Source organism: Malaclemys terrapin, chromosome 25 (genome assembly GCF_027887155.1).
Source record: "Malaclemys terrapin pileata isolate rMalTer1 chromosome 25, rMalTer1.hap1, whole genome shotgun sequence".
Lineage (NCBI taxonomy): Eukaryota > Metazoa > Chordata > Testudines > Emydidae > Malaclemys > Malaclemys terrapin.
In genome coordinates, this window is record NC_071529.1 from 2782955 (window position 1) to 2802721 (window position 19767).

At 54.2% G+C, this 19767-nt stretch overlaps 1 protein-coding gene across 2 annotated transcripts in view; it reads right to left on the reverse strand.

The window, feature by feature from the left end:
* Window positions 1-19767, reverse strand: part of ARHGAP27 (Rho GTPase activating protein 27) — a 76872-nt gene that overhangs the window by 31203 nt on the left and 25902 nt on the right. Inside the window, exon 1 of one of the 2 annotated variants that reach the window (XM_054014597.1) lies at window positions 1721-1852. The exons of the other annotated variant lie outside the window; for it this stretch is intronic. Coding sequence (XP_053870572.1) covers window positions 1721-1792 — 72 coding nt within the window. The 5' untranslated portion in view covers window positions 1793-1852. Of the gene's footprint in view, window positions 1-1720; window positions 1853-19767 lie in introns of those variants that run through there. 2 annotated transcript variants of the gene reach the window in all.

Consider the following 19767-nt stretch of genomic DNA (forward strand, 5'->3'; position numbering starts at 1 on the left):
ATCCTTTTGCATTTGTACAGGTTTCACCAAATTGATTTAAAAAAACCCAACCAACCAATCCGCACACTTGTAGTTAAAGCAGGGTCACTTTTTTGGTGCCAATAAGCCTAAAAACCAGACTGCTTCTTTACATATCTAGATTTAATCGTCCAAATTTGGACATTTTGGCCCAATTTAATGGAACATGAAAATGTCCAGTTCCCTCTGGAAAGTCAGGGAATGCACACCCTCAGAACATTGTCAATTTTCTGATAAATCCCCTTTCAATTGCAGGAAATTTTAAATTTTCCTACTACAAACATATAAAGCTTTCCCACCACGCCCCTGTGGCATTTCTAAATGTCATCTGAGCAAGAGGGAAGACTGGCTTATTGACTGTACCAGGAAACTAACTGGCTTCAGGTAAACTGCTGTCACATGCCCAAAGGAAATGAGCTGATAAGATGCAGACAGTTGTTTTCTCCTTGTGATCGCTGTAGTTCTATGATCGTATGTGTTATTGGAGCTATAATGGGTTCAAAGTTTTCACACAGAAACACCGAGAGTTGATTGCCCCGCAGCGTCTCACGCCCATCTCCCACGGTACACACACAGAGCCAGCAATCTCAGTTGAGAACCCAGCCAAAGGGCAGGCGAGGAAACTGAGGCATTGAGCAGGGAGGTGACTTGCTCACACTCACACAGGCAGAGCCAGGAACAGAAGCCACCTCTCTCACCTGGCACCCTGTCCCCATCCGCTGGCTAGACCAAACTCGGAGGCTGCGCAAACCAACCTGCTGCCCTAGGCAGAACTTCAGTGTGACGCCCCCTTCTTGGTGCTGGAAACTTTGCTCCCCACATATGAGAACCTGAACTCAGCAGAGGTGTGACAAGGGGGGGGGGGCTGAGGGGGCCCAGGTGCCCCCCTTGACTCCTGGCTGAAGCTGGGAGGTATAACTGTATTGTCCCTTACCTTGGCCCAGCCACCCCTCCCACATGATGGAAGGGCAGCTGGGCCAGCTGGAGTGGTGCTGTGACCCCATGTACCGTGTCACAGCACCAGTCACTCAGAGCTGGCCTGGTCGCCCCCCCTCCCCACTGTTGCAGTCCTTCAGGCGCCACTGCAAATGTCACCAACCAAGCACTCAAAATAACCAACCCCCACCCCCACTCCTCCCAGAAATCTGCCACCTGCGGCAGCTGCCTAGAGGTAGAGCAGCCCCTAACCACAAGGTCCCCACCAAAGGTTCCCATAGCAATCACCGCTTTCCCAGCCTCTCCCCTCTCTTGGGCATTCTGTAGCTTGGGTTGATTCTGCCCAGTTGAAACTCATTGAATTATTTTAGGCCCAGGATACTATTCCTCTCCAGCCCCCATTTGCCACAGTCCCCCCGTCAGTGTTGCTGGCTATATTTACCAACATGCTACCTACTTCCTCTTCCTTTCCAAACCGGTGATGGAGACAAACTATTTACAGACTCAACATCAGTCTCTGGGGCGATTCACGGAACCCTCCACAACGTAACACGATTCCCGTCTCCGTCACCCTTTGTCCCAGACCTAGAGCAGAGCCCCCAGCCACGCCAAGACACGTTTACAATCCGGGCCCGATCCCCTGAGCCTGTCAACTGAAGCCCACTCCAGGGTATTGCGAGTGCTGAGCGGTAGGATGCTGCGCCCTCAGCTTAGCCCATAAGCGACAGTTACTCTTCCTTGCTGGCTAAGATCTACGCTTCCGCACCTGGGATGAGCTGAACAAACGCAAGAGCCTGCTCCGAGTTCTGGGCAGCGCTTTAGGAGCATGGGTGTCCATCTTCCAGCCCCCGGGACCACGAAGAGGAGCGAGCGCGGGCGCTTTGGCGGGCAGGAGCGTCACAGCAGCAAAGCAAAGGGAACTGGCCCCTAGCGAGAGGCCAATCGAGAGAGGAGAGAGACTTCCCCAAACCTGCCCTGATATGGGCCTGAGCCTTTCACACGTTTCCTGTTGGGGTTTGTGGGGCGGAAGGGTTGCCGTGGTTACACAAGTTTCAAGTTATGCATAATTAGTTATTTGTTGACATTTTACATATTCTTGCAACCTGGCGGCTGCATTCACGCTTCTAAAAGTGGCTCGCTGGTGGCGAAAATCTGAGCAGTAACTTCTGGGACTAGGTTGGATCGAGGGGAAAGAGCCAACATTTAACCCACCTTCAAAGATTTGCTTTTCTAAAGATTCCCTCCAGAGCCAGAAAAGTCTCATCTACACAGAGGACTGTTAAATTCCCACCTCCCGGGAGGAAAGTGAGACAAACACCATCCGGGGACTGGCAAAGAATAGAGCAAGGACTGAAAAACACTAATGCACTTGGCTCAGCTGCAGGGAAAGGATGCAGCCAGTTGAGGGCGCCTCTATCCAGCTCAGCATCCCGCCGGCAGAGAGCTCCATAACCCCTATAGGAAAAGGAGCTACCATGGGGCGGTCCGGGAGCAGGTGGCAGGCAAGGAAGCAGCCTGTGGCTTGCCAGGGAACAGGAGGCGTGGGGGCAGCGGCAGGGTGTGACAGCAGGACAGCGTGAGTGAATGGGCCGCAGCGAGAGTGCAGACCAAAGAGCCGGCCATGGGTTGGCTCTGCAGGCCAGGGTGTGTGCATTGGCATTGCTTCCAGAGGAGGCGTGGCCCTAGACTAGTCTGGGGAGCTGCACGGAACACAGTTACCCTTGACCCCTTCAGGGGGCTGCCCTTAGGGGCTGGGTTAGGAACGGGGGTGGCATTCGTTGACTTGTAGTCCTGGTGCCCATGGAGTTGGCAGCTTGTTCCTGGCAGCCCTCCTGAAGGAATCCTCCATCACCCGGAACGTGCGAGTGGACATGGGAATCCACCAACAAGCCCAGTACCCGGAGCACCTGCAGCACTCGCCTCTGTTCCCGGTGCGCCCAGTGCACTACCCAACCTCTCCAGGGGACTGGACCTGCCGCACGCCCAGCCACGCCTGGCAGGAGGCCGGGTTACAACAGTCCAGCCGGGTGACAATGGAGAGTTAAAGTTCCCATCGGAAACTCAGCGTGTGCGTTAGTCGATCTTGTGTCGCAGTAATGTGGTGATTTGGTTAAAAAAAGAAACCAACAATCATGCCTCTTTGAGAGGAGCTGCATGTGCAAGGGTATGAGTTCACACCAGCTCTCTGATTTACCGGTCAGCAACAACCAGTTCTCAAAAGCCACTGAAGAGCTCTCCCTTAGATTTTCAGAAACAGCATCTCCCGGGGGTGGCTCAATACACCCGGAGGAGACCTACTCCAGAGTAAAACATGGGCAAAGCAACAACCCATTCAGCAACATTTGCCTGAGTCTGCAGACAGGGCGGACAAATTCCAATTAGAATTTAGGCACAAATCTGTAGCTTCTCCACCCAGCAAACTAGAGGGTGCACACAGGGAAATGAAGTGGGGGGAGAAAAGAAGTGGCTGGAGGTTTTCACTTTTGCAAAACTTTCCTCAGCCCTGACTCAGCAAGGCACCTAAGCACACACGTAATCTTAAGCATGGGAATAGCCCCGCTAAATCCAATGACTCACATGTTTCAAGTTAAGCATGTGCTCCAGGGCCAGACTGAATCAGGACCACAATCTTTTTTGGATTAGTCCGTTCAACAAACCACTTGGCCTAGAAACACCAAGCATCTTTTATCCCTTTGCCCTCAAAGAGAGCTGACAGCCAAGATCTCTTTTTTAAACGATTTGGCGCAGTCTTGCAGTTGTTTTATAGAATAGAGCTAATATGGCACACAAGGTCCTTGGGGCCAGACCAGCTAACTACATAGGCCACTCCAGAGCTTCATACTGAAAGTTCAGTGTTCATTTTGTTAGTAATGGTGAAAGCAGATTTCATAGCTGCTGTATTGTTTCGCTGACACACAGAATAACAGCACTGACAGCCAGGATTAGCGTAAAAGGCATCATCTGAGCAGCGAAGACAGGAAAACCAGATTTAAACCAAACAAAGGCCTCACTGCAGGAGAACCTTTGAACACAATATTCTGAGGAGACATGCAGGCTGACTCATGGACTAAACTTGCAAGACATTAGCATGCTAAAGCTGATCTATGCTTGCAAACAAGCCAGCTTCAGACTGCAGTTTCTCCAGACTCCCTAAAAAGAGGCAGCTAGAATGGCACCTAAAATCATTCCATTCCCGGATGACACATGGCACTGGAATGGCAAAGAAGTTAAATAAAGCATGGTTATATTAGATTATCAATAGGGCTAAGTTTTTGTCACAGATATTTTTAGTAAAAGTCATGAACAAGTCATGGGCAATAAACAAAAATTCATGGAAGTCTATGACTTGTCCCTGACTTTCACTAAAAACATCCCTGATAAGATGGAGAGGTGGGTTCAGCACCCACTGCTGCTGAGGGTCCACGTTCCCCACCGCTGCAGTGAGTAGGAGCTCTGGGGTTCCCCTGCTTGCAGGGGCTGGGCTACTGTGGGGTCCCCTTGCCCCCCAGGGCAGCTGGGCTGCTGCGGGGGGTTCCCCCACCACCCCTCCCGGGTGGGCAGATGCAGGGGGTTCCCTCCAGGGCAGGGGCTGGGATCTGTTGGGAGGCTGGCTGGAAGTTCCAGCCCTGGGGCAGAAAATGTCACAGAGGTCAATGGAAGTCACGGCATGACATAATCGTAGCCTTAACTATTCGCAAAAATCTACATTAACACGAATATCAAAGGTGCACAGTCAGTTGCTCAAAAGACAGGAAATGCCCGAGTAAAGGGTGCCCATGCAACCTTAATTTGGGCCCACATGCATCAGGATGTAGTTTTTAATCAGAGACTATTGTTTTCCCCACAGGACCCTGGGCTCATTCAGTGCCCAGTGGATTAGATAGCAGTTCATTATTTCTTTTTAGCCTCCTCATTCAATACCAGGTATCAGGGGGTAGCCGTCTTAGTCTGAATCTACAAAAACAACAAGGAGTCTGGTGGCACCTTAAAGACTAACAGATTTATTTGGGCATAAGCTTTCGTGGGTAAAAACCTCACTTCTTCAGATACCAGGGCCACCCAGAAGATTCAGGGGGCCTGGGGCAAAGCGGGGAAGCTGCGGCTCTTGTACTCACCTGGCGGCGGTCCGGGTCTTCGGCAGCATTTCGGCGGCAGGGGGCCCTTCAGTCACTCCGCGTCCTCAGCATTGAAGGGCCCCCCACTGCCAAAGACCTGGAGCGACTGAAGGGCCCCCCGCTGCCGAAATGCCGCCGAAGACCCGGACCGCCGCCGGGCCAGGGCTCGCGGGGCCCCTGCGGGGCTCAGGGCAAATTGCCCCACTTGTCCCCCCCGGGCAGCCTTGTTCAATACGCAGCCCCAGGCCTTGCTTACTGCACACCCTTCAAATGCTGCACTGAATTCAGAATTATTCATTTCCTCCTAGGCTTTTCTGTAGTGCTTCTGGCTGCAGAAATGGAGTACTGCAAACCAGTCCTGAACTCACCGTAGCAATACAAGGTGAGATAGCATTACCCCCATTTTACACATGGGTTCACTGAGACACAAGGAGAGTAAGGCCAACATTTGCAAAAGTATCCATGAATTGCTGGGGCCTCTGTTCCTGGGTGCTCAGCTACAGCCACCAAGGGCCTGAGCACTCACAGCTCCCACTGCTTTCAGCTACAGCTGGGAGTGCTCAGCACTTCTGCACGAGGCCCCAGGTGTCTCCAGTTGGGTAAGAGGCACACACAGCCAGGGTGGGTTCCCCAAGCAGCCGGGCAGACTGGGCACTGAGCACATAGGGCAATCCAGTACTGCCTAGTTCAGTGGTTTGGGTCTGAAGGAAGCAGGAAAAGTGACCCAGGATAACCCCTGTTGTCTCCGTGCCACCTCCTCAGTACCATGGCCCAGCTTTTCATTCCAGAAGGGGAACGGCTGCCTGACCAATTAGTTGGTCCCCTTTGTTCTCCCCCCCCCATGCCCCTCCTTCACCCCCTAAACCCCGGCTAAACCTCCCCCTGTCCTGTGTTTGCTCCTATAAAACACAGCCACCAGGAAGGCAGAGAGAACAAATCCCCAAATAGCCCCTCACCTGTGGTGGGCCAACTGCCAGCTGGAGCCTAGCGCTGGCCATCGGGGAGCATTTATTCCCAGCCTGCCCGGGCTTGGCGCAGCACTCTCACCGGGCTGGCTGGAAAAGGCAGGCCCAGGCCAGGCGGACATTTTAGAAGGCTGATCAGGATGGCTCCTGGGGCCCTTTATAAACAGGGCTCTCCCCGCAGATGGAGAAGCAGAGCTAGGGAAGAGAGGGAGATAAGCGGCTCCCAGCAGGGTACAGGGACTGTCGGGAGCTGGCATGTGCCCTTAGGGTATACGAATATTAGGCTGCCACGTGTGTTATAACTGGGGTGTCGTGAATTCGGCTCTCTGGTGCTGCTGTTTGCTCTGAGCGGCCCTGGTGAGCTGGGCTGCCCGGGAGAACAGCTGAGCCACTCAGGGTCTTAACCACAAGCCCTGCTCCTCTGGTCCGGGCTCATGGACCCCCAAGGAATGAGCCCCCTGGGGTTTGTACCAAATGCCCAGCCAGCCGAGCTCTCCAGCCCAGTCCTGCTGCCCTCCCTCCTGTGCATGCTGGCCCCACTGAGCCCAGGGGGGAGGCAGGAGGGTGCTGGGGAGGTGGGAGGAAGGCTGGGAATAGGCGGAAGGAGGTCGGCAGGAGAGTTGAGGAGAGGCGGTGGCAGGAGGCACTTGGGCAGGGGGCTGGCAGGGGATAGCGGTGGGTGGAATAGTGCTAAGATGGCGGCTGGGGCGGAGCCTGTGGGGCTGGCCCCAAAGTGAAGGCACTTGCAGCCTGATGGAGAGGTTTTTGGAGGTAGCAAGGAAACCTGTAGCTCCAGGGAAAGTGGGGAGCAAGAGCCCCATGTTGGGGGGCAAGACAGCTACTCCCCGAGCTGACGGGCAGAGCTCAGGGTATGCTCTGCCAGGAGGCAGTGAGGTGGGAGGGCCACTACGGGAGGAAGAGGTCGGCTGCTCCTGCTCCCCCTGTCAGAGACTCAGCAGCTGCTCCTGGCTGCCCTTGTTGAGGAGTGAAGGCTGTGGAGAGTGGAGGTCTGAAAGGAGCAGCTGAGGAAAGGCCCAGAGGAGCAGGCTCGGCTCCTAGGAGATGGGTGAGGAGAGACAGGGGAGCAACGGAGGAGGAAGGATGGCCTAGTGGTTGGGGCTCTGGCCTAGGACAGGTGAGACCAGGATTCAAATTCAATTCCCTGCTCTGCCACATACTCCTTGGGTGAGTCACTTAGCGTGTCGGCGCCTCAGCCCACTCTGAGCAGTGGGGTTACCAGCCCTGCCGCTGAGGGGGGCATGAGGAGACAGCCGTGCAAACAGAGAGGTGCTCTGCTATTACAGTAATAGGGGCCACGGAAAGAGCCTGGAAGGAAAAGCACAAACTGTGCTAGGGCATGAGCAGCAGGCAGTGAGAACTGTGCCCGAAGAAGGGGTAGAGGCACCAGCCCTAGAGATGCTGGACTGAGCGCTAGCAGAGGGGGGCTTCGGCCCCAGGGCTTCCCCTCAGCCCAGCAAAGCGACCTGGCCCCTGGCCTACTTTGCAGGAGGGAGCCTGTGCGGTCTCGGGGTGAGACCACAGGCCTTGGGCAAGCACCCCTGTGCCCCAGTTAGCATGAACCCTGCTCTGGAGCCACCGGCCCTTTCACAGCTGCCACCGCTGAGCAGGACCAAGGAGAAGGGGCCCTTCCCCCACTGTCACCACTCCTCCAGACCAAAGGAGTCTGGGGATCTCTTCCCACCCAGGCTACTGCTGCTCTGCCTGGCCCCCTTCCCTGCAGCCCATGTTGCTTCTCCTGGCAGGGTGACTCTGGGGCTACCCTTCCATCTCAAGTGCCACATTCCCCCCCACACCACCAGTTTCTGGGGCTGCTGCGAAGCCCTCCCTTTCCTCCTGGGGTTATGGGAGCGGCTCTTTCTCCAACCCCCCTTTTCTGGAAGCAGCAGTGACAGGGAAGCTGTGGGATAGGGGATTGTAATTACTGGATCATTCAGCCCTGGCCTCACAGTAACTCTGGTGCCAGCTGCGGGGGGCAGGGTGCCCCTGATGGGTCTGTTCCATCTCGAAATCCCATGGCTATATTCCAAACAAGTGTGGTGTTCCCCTGGAGTTCAGGCTAGTGTAAAACCCGTAAGGAGGCATCCGTAATAAATAGGAGGGGGCCAATCCCACCGCTTGAACCTACTTGACACAAACAATGCACTCCAAAGTATCCATCTGCCTGTTGAAGGTCCCTGACATGCCCTTAACTCTGACCCATAGCAGCAGCCCGAGCTCCATTAGACACCCGAGATCCTTCTCCAGCTACCACACAGGAGCCTCTTTTTAGTGACCACAAAAACACATCTGGATACTTCTTCTCTTAATGCTACTGAGCCAGCACGAAGGCGGGAGAAGCCCATTTCCATGCCTAGGTACGGCTGGTGAAGTGACCCTCACCTGTGAAAATGGAGCTTGGTATTTCAAATGTCTTTGGGTCTGGTTTTCTTTTTTTAAGGAAACAACATTCTCCTGAGGGTATTTTGCTGCAACTGCATCCAAGTGTGGGGTGTGAGTGGAGAGAATCAGACTGACGCACACATTAAAATCTGTGCAACGCATGGGAACTGGGACACGTACAATGACAAGTGCAAGAGAGACATGGTTACTCCTCAAACTATACATTCAAGTGAATAGATTCCTGTGTCCCTGTATTCGTGAGAAGACCCCTTTGAATTCTGAATTCCTGCATGGCTCCTGCGAAGGGCCTGCTTCTTAGCTAGGGACTTTTCCAGAGGTTGTTCAGGCACTCAGCAGCAGAGTTACTACTCTGGCAATAAAAGCAGTCACAAAATCACACCCTAGGTGAGTGAAGGGGATATTTTGACCCTCGCTGTTCTGCAGCTGGCCCAAGCTTTCTGGGATTCCACCTTGGGATAAGCCATGGCATGTGATGTTCCCAAGCGATAGGTTTGATTTTGCGAGATCACAGGGACTGGATTATAAAATCAGGTTTAGCTGGGGACTCTGGGACCACAATGAAGCACACATGGATGTTAGGAATGCACCTCTCCTTTTCACATGCATGTTCCTGTGCGCACTGTGCATGTCTGCATCTGCCCCTTCAGTGCAGGTGCCCAGCTCCTGTCTGTGTCAGTGGGGCAGGGATGGAGGAGATAGTCCCACAGAGAGACACCGACAGTCAGGGAAGACTGGGAACGGACTCACCCATTGCCTTCCCAACCAATTCACCTCTAAGCCTGCTGAACGACCTCTGAGCTGATGGGGACAGAGTCCATCCCTAGTTGAGGGGCTGGTACCTGGACATGCCTTGCTGACGGGAGAGGGGGCTGGGCAGGCATTTCATGTTGCCACGCTTATTCCTTCAAGGCTGCAGAAAAGCTGTTAAAGGAGAACACTCCGCCCTTAACAGCCCTGGCCTTTGACAAGTGGGTAAATGAGTCACAAGCCAGCTGAACCTGCCCTGCCTGGCCCATACAGTTGGGTGCCACCCCACTCACCTCTTGAGAGGCCCAGCTCAGAGCCAGCCATCCTGCACCCGTGCCCCACTCCTGTAAATCTCTGAACACCCCCATAGGGCTTCAGTGAGAAAAGGCCGGTTGCTACATACTCACAGTGAGGTGAATGGGGCTGGCTGAGACTCCTGGCTGCTCGGGGCTCTGATCCCCACCTGCATGGCACTATGGTGAATGCATTCAACAGCCACCCCTCTGCCCTGCTTACAGTGTCTTCCGTTTGCTCACACATCCTGGTCTGGATCAGGTAAGACACATACCCTGATTTGCATAGGGAGGGGCTAGTCCTCCTTGGGTTTAACCCTTCTGTTGCCCCATCCCAGCTGCTGGGGAGTGCTCTGACTAATCACAAAGGACTGGCTTAAGCAAACTCAACCTGTGCAGAGACCAAGCCCTTTGGAGCCTGCGGGACCTTCCCTAGGTAACATTCCTGGTAATGCTCTGGAGTCTGTGGCCATCTGCTTGTAGGCCAGGGAGGCCGTTCTAGCCAGGGCAGTTCAGTCAAATCCAGAGAGGTGGGGAAATCTGGTCTGTCTCACACCCTTGGTGTGCGGAGCCTGCTACATTTCTGTGCCTGCAGGCAGGGGGGCTCTCCACACGGCCCCACCTGCTAGTGGAGTTTGGGCCCAAAGCATTAGCAAACAGAACCTCTCTCCTCAATTCAATTCCCCCATTCCCCACCCCCTTGAGGACACAGCCTGGCCTGCAGGGGCTCAGCAGGACGTTTGCAGAAGTGACTAGTGAATTGGGGCTCCCAATGTGAGGCAGATTAAAGGGGCTGACTTTCAAAGGCTGGGCCTGGCCCCTGTCTGCAAACAGGGCCATGCTTGGGGGTGTCAGGTTGAAAACCCCAAACCTGAGGCCATGAGGATCTTGGCCCTGGAACTTTGAATCCTGTTTTCACGTTTCCTAACACGATGCCTAATCACAGCTGGGAGCAGGCTTGTCTGCCCTGGAGAAAAAGGTGTCTCTGCCAGGCGCATGCTAACGCAAGTGATGTGACACTCCTAGTGCACACAAGGCAGTTGCAGCGGGGAACCCAAGTGGTTGGGGAGGGGTTACCTGATCCGGCTAATGCGGGTTAAAGCTGCAGCTGGAGCTGCAGCAGGATGGGAACACGGGTCAGCGTGGTATGAAAATATATTTTTGCTAGTGACGCCAAGACGTGCTGGTTGTTAACACATGTTAAACCACGACTGGACCTTCTCCAGAGCACAGGGAGACCCCCCCCAATGCTAGGGGGAGGGGTCAGGAGCGGCACCAGGGTTTTTGCCACCCTAGGCAGCAGCGCTCCTCCTCAGAGCATTCGGCGGCGGGGGTCCTTCCGCTCCGTGTCTTCGGGGCACTTCAGCGGCAGGTCCCGGAGCGAGTGAAGGACCCGCCGCCGAAGCGCCCTGAAGACGCAGAGCAGAAGGACCCCTGCCGCTGAATTGCCGCCGGGGACGGCAAAATGCTGCCCCCCAAATCCTGCCGCCCTGGAAGCACCGGCCCAGGGAGGAGTATGGGGCTCCTCACGGGGAGGGCTGATATTGACCAAACTCACTCTCAGCCCTGCCCCGCTCCAACTAAGTGATGGGGCATTCCCAGTCCTCACACATGCAGCATCTCACTGACCAACAGATCGGTTCCAAGATAAACCCAATACACACCCCACCCAGGACGCGGTGCAATTAGCCTTGCCTCCCTGCACAGAGATCCTCTGGGCTCTATGCTACATTCCCCCACCCCTGCACCTCTGCCTGCCCTCCCACTACACCCTGCTGCCTGGGAACTGGGGTGGGGTGGGGTGGGAGAGGGCGGGGGAAGGAGTTCCCAGCCAGGGAGGGGCAGGACTTTGCCCCAGCTCCTAGCAGCTAGAAACTGACTCCCCACCCTCAGCAGACTGCCGCACAACTCCCCGAAGGCTGGGGATATTAGCTAATCCTCAGGCGGTATCCAAAGATCTGCCCCATTGCAAAGGTGCTTGGTGGGTCCTGAAATCCCTTTATCTGCCTGCAATGAGTGGCTACTTCCTGCCGCTGCCGGTGTTTTCTATCCTTGGCCTGTCAGCTATGAAAGTTCCAAACGCGGCCTCCGATGGGTCACACGGCCAGCGATGCCGACGGCTCACCTGGGCCATAGGGCTGTTAAACAGGCCCAGCCTAAAGGGAGTTCATTCGGTAGGTGCTAAAATCTTTCCCAGTTGTTCACCTTTTGGGAAAAAGTCTCCACTTCTGGCTTCTCCTGGGGGTGAATTTTTTTTTAAAGAAATGAGACCCTGTCACCTATATTGAAGATGGGGGAGGGAGGGCACGAGCAGGGTAGGGTCGGGGGAGGGGAAGGAATACGCTTCTTGCCACTGTTTAAGTGTGTGAGCTTTTGTGAGCAGTCTGAGCACACCAGGGCTTTGGAGTTAAATCAAGATCCAGCAGCAGGATGGTTCCTAAAAACGATCCAATTTTAGATATTTTATTTTGTTGTGAAAAATGCTCCTGTTTTCTGAGCAGCTCTGGAACTCTGGGTTTGTTTAATTAACACTCTCCTCCTGTTCCACTAGCCTCGTGAATACACATGTGAGGTTCATGAGCAGGGCCGGTGCAACCTATTAGGCGACGTAGGCGGTCGCCTAGGGCGCTAGGATTTCGGGGGCGGCATTTTCTTCAGCGGTGACCGCAGGGGTCAGATCTTCAGCCGCCCCAGTCGTCGGCGGCATTTAGGCGGAGGGAGCTGGGGCAGGGGGGCACGGGGAGGGCCGCCTGCAGCAAGTAAGGGGGGGGGGGCGGCACGCAGGGGAACTCCCCGTCCCAGCTCACCTCTGCTCCGCCTCCTCCCCTGAGCACGCCGCCCTGCTCTGCTTCTCTCCTTCCCAGGCTTGCGGCGCCAAACAGCTGATTGGCACTGCAAGCCTGGGAGGCGGGAGAAGTGGAGCAGCAACGGTGTGCTCGGGGAGGAGGCGGAGCAGAGGTGAGCTGGGGCGGGGAGTTGCCGCATGGCCCCCTAGGCGGGGGGAGCAGGGGCTGTCACTGGGGGGGTGCCTCAGGTCCGGGGGGGTGGGGAGCAGCGCATGGGGGAGTGCTGACACTGGGTGGAGCAGTGCGGGGGGGAGTGCTGACACTGGGGGGGGGAGTGATGCGGGGGCCAGCACTGACACTGGGGGGAGCGCAGTGCTGACACGGGGACCAGTGCTGTTGGGGGAGCACTGACACTGGGGGAGCAGTGCAGGGGGGAGTGCTGACACAGGAAGCAGTGCTGGTGGGGGAGCACTGACACTGGGGGAGCGGCGCACGGGGGAGCACTGACAATGGGTGGAGCCGTGCAGGGGGGAGCGCTGACAGTGGGTGGAGCAATGACATGGGGGGACCGGTGTGAGGGGGGAGCGCTGACACCAAGGGCAGGGCCGGCTCCAGGCACCAGCTTAGCAAACAGGTGCTTGGGGCGGCCACGGGAGAGGGGCGGCACCTGCGGCAATTCGGGGGTGGGAGGTCCCTCACTCCCTCTGGGAGCGAAGGACCTGCCGCTGAACTGCCACTGCCGATCGCAGCTTTTTTTTTTTTTTTCTAATTGCCGCTGTCGATCGCGATTGCGGCATTTTTTTGTTTTGTTTTGCTTGGGGCGGCAGAAATGCTGGAGCCGGCCCTGACGAGGGGGAGCGATGCGGGGGGGAGCGCTGACACTGGGGGAGTGGCACACGGGGGAGCACTGACACTGGGAGGAGCGCAGCGCTGACACAGGGACCGGTGCTGGTGGAGGAGCGCTGACACTGGGGGGAGTGATGCGGGGGGGAGCACTGACACTGGGGGGAGTGCAGCGCTAACATGGGGACCGGTGCTGGTGGGGGAGCGCTGACACTGGGGGAGTGGTGCACAGGGGAGCGCTGACAATGGGTGGAGCGATGCAGGGGGGAGCACTGACACTGGGGGGAGCAGTGACATGGGGGGACAGGTGTGAGGGGGGAGCGCTGACACTGGGTGGAGCAGTGAGGGGGGAGCACTGATACTGGGAAGAGTGTAGCGCTGACACGGGGACCGGTGCTGGTGGGGGAGCGCTGACACTGGGGGAGCGGTGCACGGGGGAGCGCTGACAATGGGTGAAGCAATGCGGGGGGGAACACTGACACTGGGGAGCGCAGCGCTGACCCGGGGACTGGTGCTGGTGGGGGAGCGCTGACACTGGGGGAGCGGCGCACGGGGGAGTGCTGACAATGGGTGAAGCGATGCGGGGGGGAGCACTGACATTGGGGGAGTGGCGCATGGGGGAGCGCTGACAATGGGGGAACTGGTGTGAGCGGGGAGCGCTGACACTGGGGGGAGTGATGCAGGGGGGAGCGGCGCACGGGGGAGCGCTGACAATGGGTGGAGCCGTGCCAGGGGGAGCGCTGACACCAGGGGGAGCGATGCGGGGGAGGGTGCTGACACTGGGGGAGTGGCGCACAGGGAGCACTGACACTGGGGGGAGCGCAGCGCTGACAAGGGGACTGGTGCTGGTGGGGGAGCGCTGACACTGGGGGAAGCGATGCGGGGAGGAGCACTGACACTGGGGGAGTGGCGCACGGGGGAGTGCTGACAATGGGGGAACTGGTGTGAGGGGGGAGCGCTGACACTGGGGGGAGTGATGCAGGGGGGAGCGGCGCACGGGGGAGCGCTGACAATGGGTAGAGCTGTGCCAGGGGGAGCGCTGACACCAGGGGGAGCGATGCGGGGGAGAGTGCTGACACTGGGGGAGTGGCGCACGGGGAGCACTGACACTGGGGGGAGCGCAGCGCTGACACGGGGACTGGTGCTGGTGGGGGAGCGCTGACACTGGGGGAAGCGATGCGGATTCTAGTTCTGCTTTACACAGTTCCCCAAATTAAAAATAGCACGGTGGGGGTTTTGGAAGGATCTTTTCCCCAGCTGTCCCAGAAAAGCAGCGCACTTCCTGGCATTATGGTTGGGAATAAATAAATAAAGATATTTTATCTCCTAGAACTGGAAGGGACATTGGTCATCAAGTCCAGCCCTCTGCCTTCACTAGCAGGACCAAGTACTGGCTTTTGCCCCAGATCCCTAAGTGGCCCCCTCAAGGACTGAACTCACAACCCTGGGTTTAGCAGGCCAATGCTCAAACCACTGAGCTATCCCTCCCCCCAGCTCTAAGGCTGAACAGGTCTCTGCCTAGTGCAGCAGCGGGCTGAGGAACACTTGGCTCCTGCAGATGCTGCTTCGTGCCGCATGGTCAGTGTTGGAAGGAAGCCGGCGCGCTGGCTGGCTGTGGCAGCCCATCGCCTTGGCAGGGCGAGGCTCTGACAAGCCATCTCTGGCATGTGGCACACACCACCTCCTGGTGCTATTTATAGCAGTGCACACAGAATGCCTGCAGCCTTTGCACCAGAGCACAGTGAGTGACCAGCTGTGTCGGGTGTGGTCTAGGGGATAGGGCACCAGCCGGGGAGTCAAGAGAGCTGGCTCCTAGTCCCAGATCTGCCATTGACCTTCTGGGTGACCTTGGGAAAATCACCCCCTCCCCACCTCCAATCCTCTTTCCCCTCCTGCTTTTTGTCTTGTCTGCTCTCAGGGTATGTCTACACTATGAAATTAGGTCGATTTTATAGAAGTTGATTTTTAGAAACCGATTTTATACAGTCGATTGCGTATGTCCACACTAAGCACATTAAGTCGGCGGAGTGCGTCCTCACTACCGTGGCTAGCATCGACTTACGGAGCAGTGCACTGTGGCTAGCTATCCCACAGTCTCTGCCGCCCATTGGAATTCTGGGTTAAGCTCCCAATGCCTGATGGGGCAAAAACATTGTTGCGGGTGGTTTTGGGTATATGTCGTCAGTCTCCCCTCCCTCCCTCCCTCCCTCCGTGAAAGCAACGGTAGACAGTCATTTTGTGCCAGACACCAGGGTGATTAGAAGAGCACAGCAAGGCACGCTGCGCATCAGAGAGGCTTTGAAAACCAGTTTCATACTGGCCAGGCTTCAATGTGACAGCTGTGTGTGTTCCCCCTTTGTTGATTTTAATTCCCTGTAAGCCAACCACCCTCCCCCCTTCGAAATAAAATAACTATTGTTATGAAACCATGCATTCTTTTTTTATTAATTAAAAAAAAATGAGATCATGGACAAGGTAGCCCGGGTGGAGTGGGGAAGGACAAGGCCACATTGTTTATTGTAGCCACACTAAAAATCAAACTGTTCGAATGACAGCCTGCTGTTGCTTGGGCCATCCTCTGGAGTGGAGTGGCTGGGTGCCCGGAGCCTCCGCCCCTCCCCCGTTCTTGGGCGTCTGGGTGAGGAGGCTATGGAACATGGAGAAGAGCGTAGGTGGTTATACAGTGGATGCGGCAGGGGTCTGTGCTCTTGTTGGCTTTCCTGCAGCTCCAACAGATGGTTCGTCATGTCCGTTTGCTCCCCCATTAGCCTCAGCATCGCGTCCTGCCTCCGCTCTTCGCACTCACTTAATTCTTTCCTGGCCTCTGCCACTGAATGCCTCCATGCATTAAGCTGTGCCCTGTCAGTGCGGGAGGCCTGCATGAGCTCGGAAAACATGTCATCGCGAGTGCGTTTTTTTAGCCTTCTAATCTACGATAACCTTAGGGACGGAGATGATAGGGGAGCGTAAAAACATTCTACGCTCTACGATTCTGGGGATACTGCATGGTCACCTGTGCTGCTGAGCTCGCCACACTGACCAAACAGGAAATGAAATTCAAAAGTTCCCGGGGCTTTTCCTGTGTACCTGGCTAGTGCATCGGAGTTCAAAGTGCTGTCCAGAGCAGTCACAATGGAGCACTCTGGGATAGCTCCCGGAGGCCAATACCGTCGATTTGTGTCCGCACTACCCCATATTCGACCCAGCAAAGTCGATTTTAGTGCTATTCCCTTCGCCGGGGAGGAGTACAGAAGTTGATTTTAAGAGCCCTTTAGGTTGACGGAACGGGGTTGGTTGTGTGGACGCAGTCATTTTTAAATTGACCTAACGTGGCTAAATTCAACCTAACCCCGTAGTGTAGACCAGGCCTCAGATTATAAACTCTTGAAGGCAGGGACAGTTGCTGCGTAGGTGTTTGTACAGCACCCAATGCCATGGAACACGGGACCGGCCAGACTGGATCAGAGCCAAGGGTCAGCTGGGCCAGTGTCCTGTCGCTGACAGTGGCCAGCACCAGCTGGTGCAAGTACCCTTCAGTAGCAGCTGTGGGATAATCTGCCCTCCTGACAGGTCTCATCCTGTTCTCTGCTAGACAGAGATTGATGGAAGCACTGCAGCTGGCAGTTTAATATCCCTCCCAGAACCTGTAGTTGTTAATTACGATAATGCTGGAAGGCTGGATAGCCTTATCTACAGAAATGTCCAAACACTTTCTGAATCTCGTTAAGTTCATGGAGTCAGCAATCTCATGTGGCAGGGAGTTCCACAGTCTAATCACACTATGTATGGAAAAAGCATTTTCTTGTATCAGTTTTGAATTTCCCACCATCTAATTTCATTGACCAGTCCTTTGTCCTTGTGCTGTGAGAGAGGAGAACAGCAGCTCCCAGGCTCCCTTCTCAAGCCCAGTCATTATTTTATCGTGTCCCCTCTCATTTCTCCTTTCTGAGATGAACAGTGGGGCCCTGATTTGGGGAGCCTGTGGTGCACTTAGCTGAAGCATTGGTGGGCTGACTGCTGCCACACATGTGCTAGCACTTGCTGGTATTTTCCAGGACCGCTACTCTCAGCATGCTGGGGCCCGCTGGGGACCATGGCAGCATTGGTTGTGTACCCTGGGGACATTTTCAGTGTGATGGACTAAATTCAGGGCTGAGGGATTAGATACCCCTCCTGCAGGTAGGACAAATCTAGGGGACCCCATTCCGCTTGGAATCAGAGAAGTGTGGGACTGGAAGGGACCTCAAGAGGTCATCAAGTCCAGCTCCCTATGCTGAGGCAGGACCAAGTAAACCTCGACCATCCCTGACAGGGGTTTGTCCAACCTGTTCTTAAAAAAGTGACAGGGACACTCCACAACCTCCAGAGCCTGTTCCAGAGCTTAACCACCCTGAGAGTCACAAAGATTTTCCTAATATCTCACCTGAATCTCCCTTGCTGCAGATCAAGCCCATCACTCCTTGTCCTACCTTCAGTGGAGATGGAAACAATTGCTCACCATCCTCTTTATAACAGCCCTGAGCACTGGAAGACTGTCATCATGTCCCCCCCCCCCCCCCCCCCCCGCAGTTGTCTTTTGTCAGGACAAAACAAGCCCTGTTGTTTTAACTTCTTTGTTTTGGTCTTCACCGAGAAGTCTGAAGGAATGCCTAACATAGTGAATGCTAATGGAAAGGGGATAGGTTTAGCAGATAAAATAAAAAAAGAACAAGTTAAAAATCACTTAGAAAAGTTAGATGCCTGCAAGTCACCAGGGCCTGATGAAATGCATCCTAGAATACTCAAGGAGCTAATAGAGGAGGTATCTGAGCCTCTAGCTATTATCTTTGGAAAATCATGGGAGACAGGAGAGATTCCAGAAGACTGGAAAAGGGCAAATATAGTGCCCATCTACAAAAAGGGAAATAAAAACAACCCAGGAAACTACAGACCAGTTAGTTTAACTTCTGTGCCAGGGAAGATAATGGAGCAAGTAATTAAGGAAATCATCTGCAAACACTTGGAAGGTGGTAAGGTGATAGGGAACAGCCAGCATGGATTTGTAAAGAACAAATCATGTCAAACCAATCTGATAGCTTTCTTTGATAGGATAACGAGTCTTGTGGATAAGGGAGAAGCTGTGGATGTGGTATACCTAGACTTTAGTAAGGCATTTGATACGGTCTCGCATGATATTCTTATTGATAAACTAGGCAAATACAATTTAGATGGGGCTACTATAAGGTGGGTGCATAACTGGCTGGATAACCATACTCAGAGAGTTGTTGTTAATGGTTCCCAATCCTGCTGGAAAGGCGTAATGAGTGGGGTTCCGCAGGGGTCTGTTTTGGGACCAGCTCTGTTCAATATCTTCATTAATGACTTAGATATTGGCATAGAAAGTACGCTTATTAAGTTTGCGGATGATACCAAACTGGGAGGGATTGCAACTGCTTTGGAGGACAGGGTCATAATTCAAATGATCTGGACAAATTGGAGAAATGGTCTGAGTTAAACAGGATGAAGTTTAACAAAGACAAATGCAAAGTGCTCCACTTAGGGAAAAAAAATCAGTTTCACACATACAGAATGGGAAGAGACTGCCTAGGAAGGAGTACGGCAGAAAGGGATCTAGGGGTTATAGTGGACCACAAGCTAAATATGAGTCAACAGTGTGATGCTGTTGCAAAAAAAGCAAACATGATCCTGGGATGTATTAACAGGTGTGTTGTGAGCAAGACACGAGAAGTCATTCTTCCGCTCTACTCTGCGCTGGTTAGGCCTCAACTGGAGTATTGTGTCCAGTTCTGGGCACCCCATTTCAAGAAAGATGTGGCGAGATTGGAGAGGGTTCAGAGAAGAGCAACAAGAATGATTAAAGGTCTTGAGAACAATACCTATGAACAAAGGTTGAAATAATTGGGTTTGTTTAGTTTGGAAAAGAGAAGACTGAGAGGGGACATGATAGCAGTTTTCAGGTATCTAAAAGGGTGTCATAAGGAGGAGGGAGAACACTTGTTCACCTTAGCCTCTAAGGATAGAACAAGAAGCAATGGGCTTAAACTGCAGCAAGGGAGGTCTAGGTTGGACATTAGGAAAAAGTTCCTAACTGTCAAGGTGGTTAAACACTGGAATAAATTGCCTAGGGAGGTCGTGGAATCTCCATCTCTGGAGATATTTAAGAGTAGGTTAGATAAATGTCTATCAAGGATGGTCTAGACAGTATTTGGTCCTGCCATGCGGTCAGGGGACTGGACTCGATGACCTCTCGAGGTCCCTTCCAGTCCTAGAATCTATGAATCTATGAATAACCTTTACTCAAAGGTTTTCTGAGCCTTCGGTCATTTTTGTCCACATCTTTCCTAGTGTGGCACCCAGAACTGGACACAGTGTGCCAGCTGAGGCCTCACTAGTGCCAAGCAGACCAGGACCATTACCTCCCATTTCTTACACACAACATTCCTGTCAATACAACCCAGCAACAAAATGGCAAATGAAATTTAATGTGGATAAATGTAAAGTAATGCACATTGGAAAAAATAACCCCAACTATACATACAATATGATGGGGGCTAATTTAGCTACAACAAGTCAGGAAAAAGATCTTGGAGTCCTCGTGGATAGTTCTCTGAAGATGTCCGCACAGTGTGCAGAGGCGGTCAAA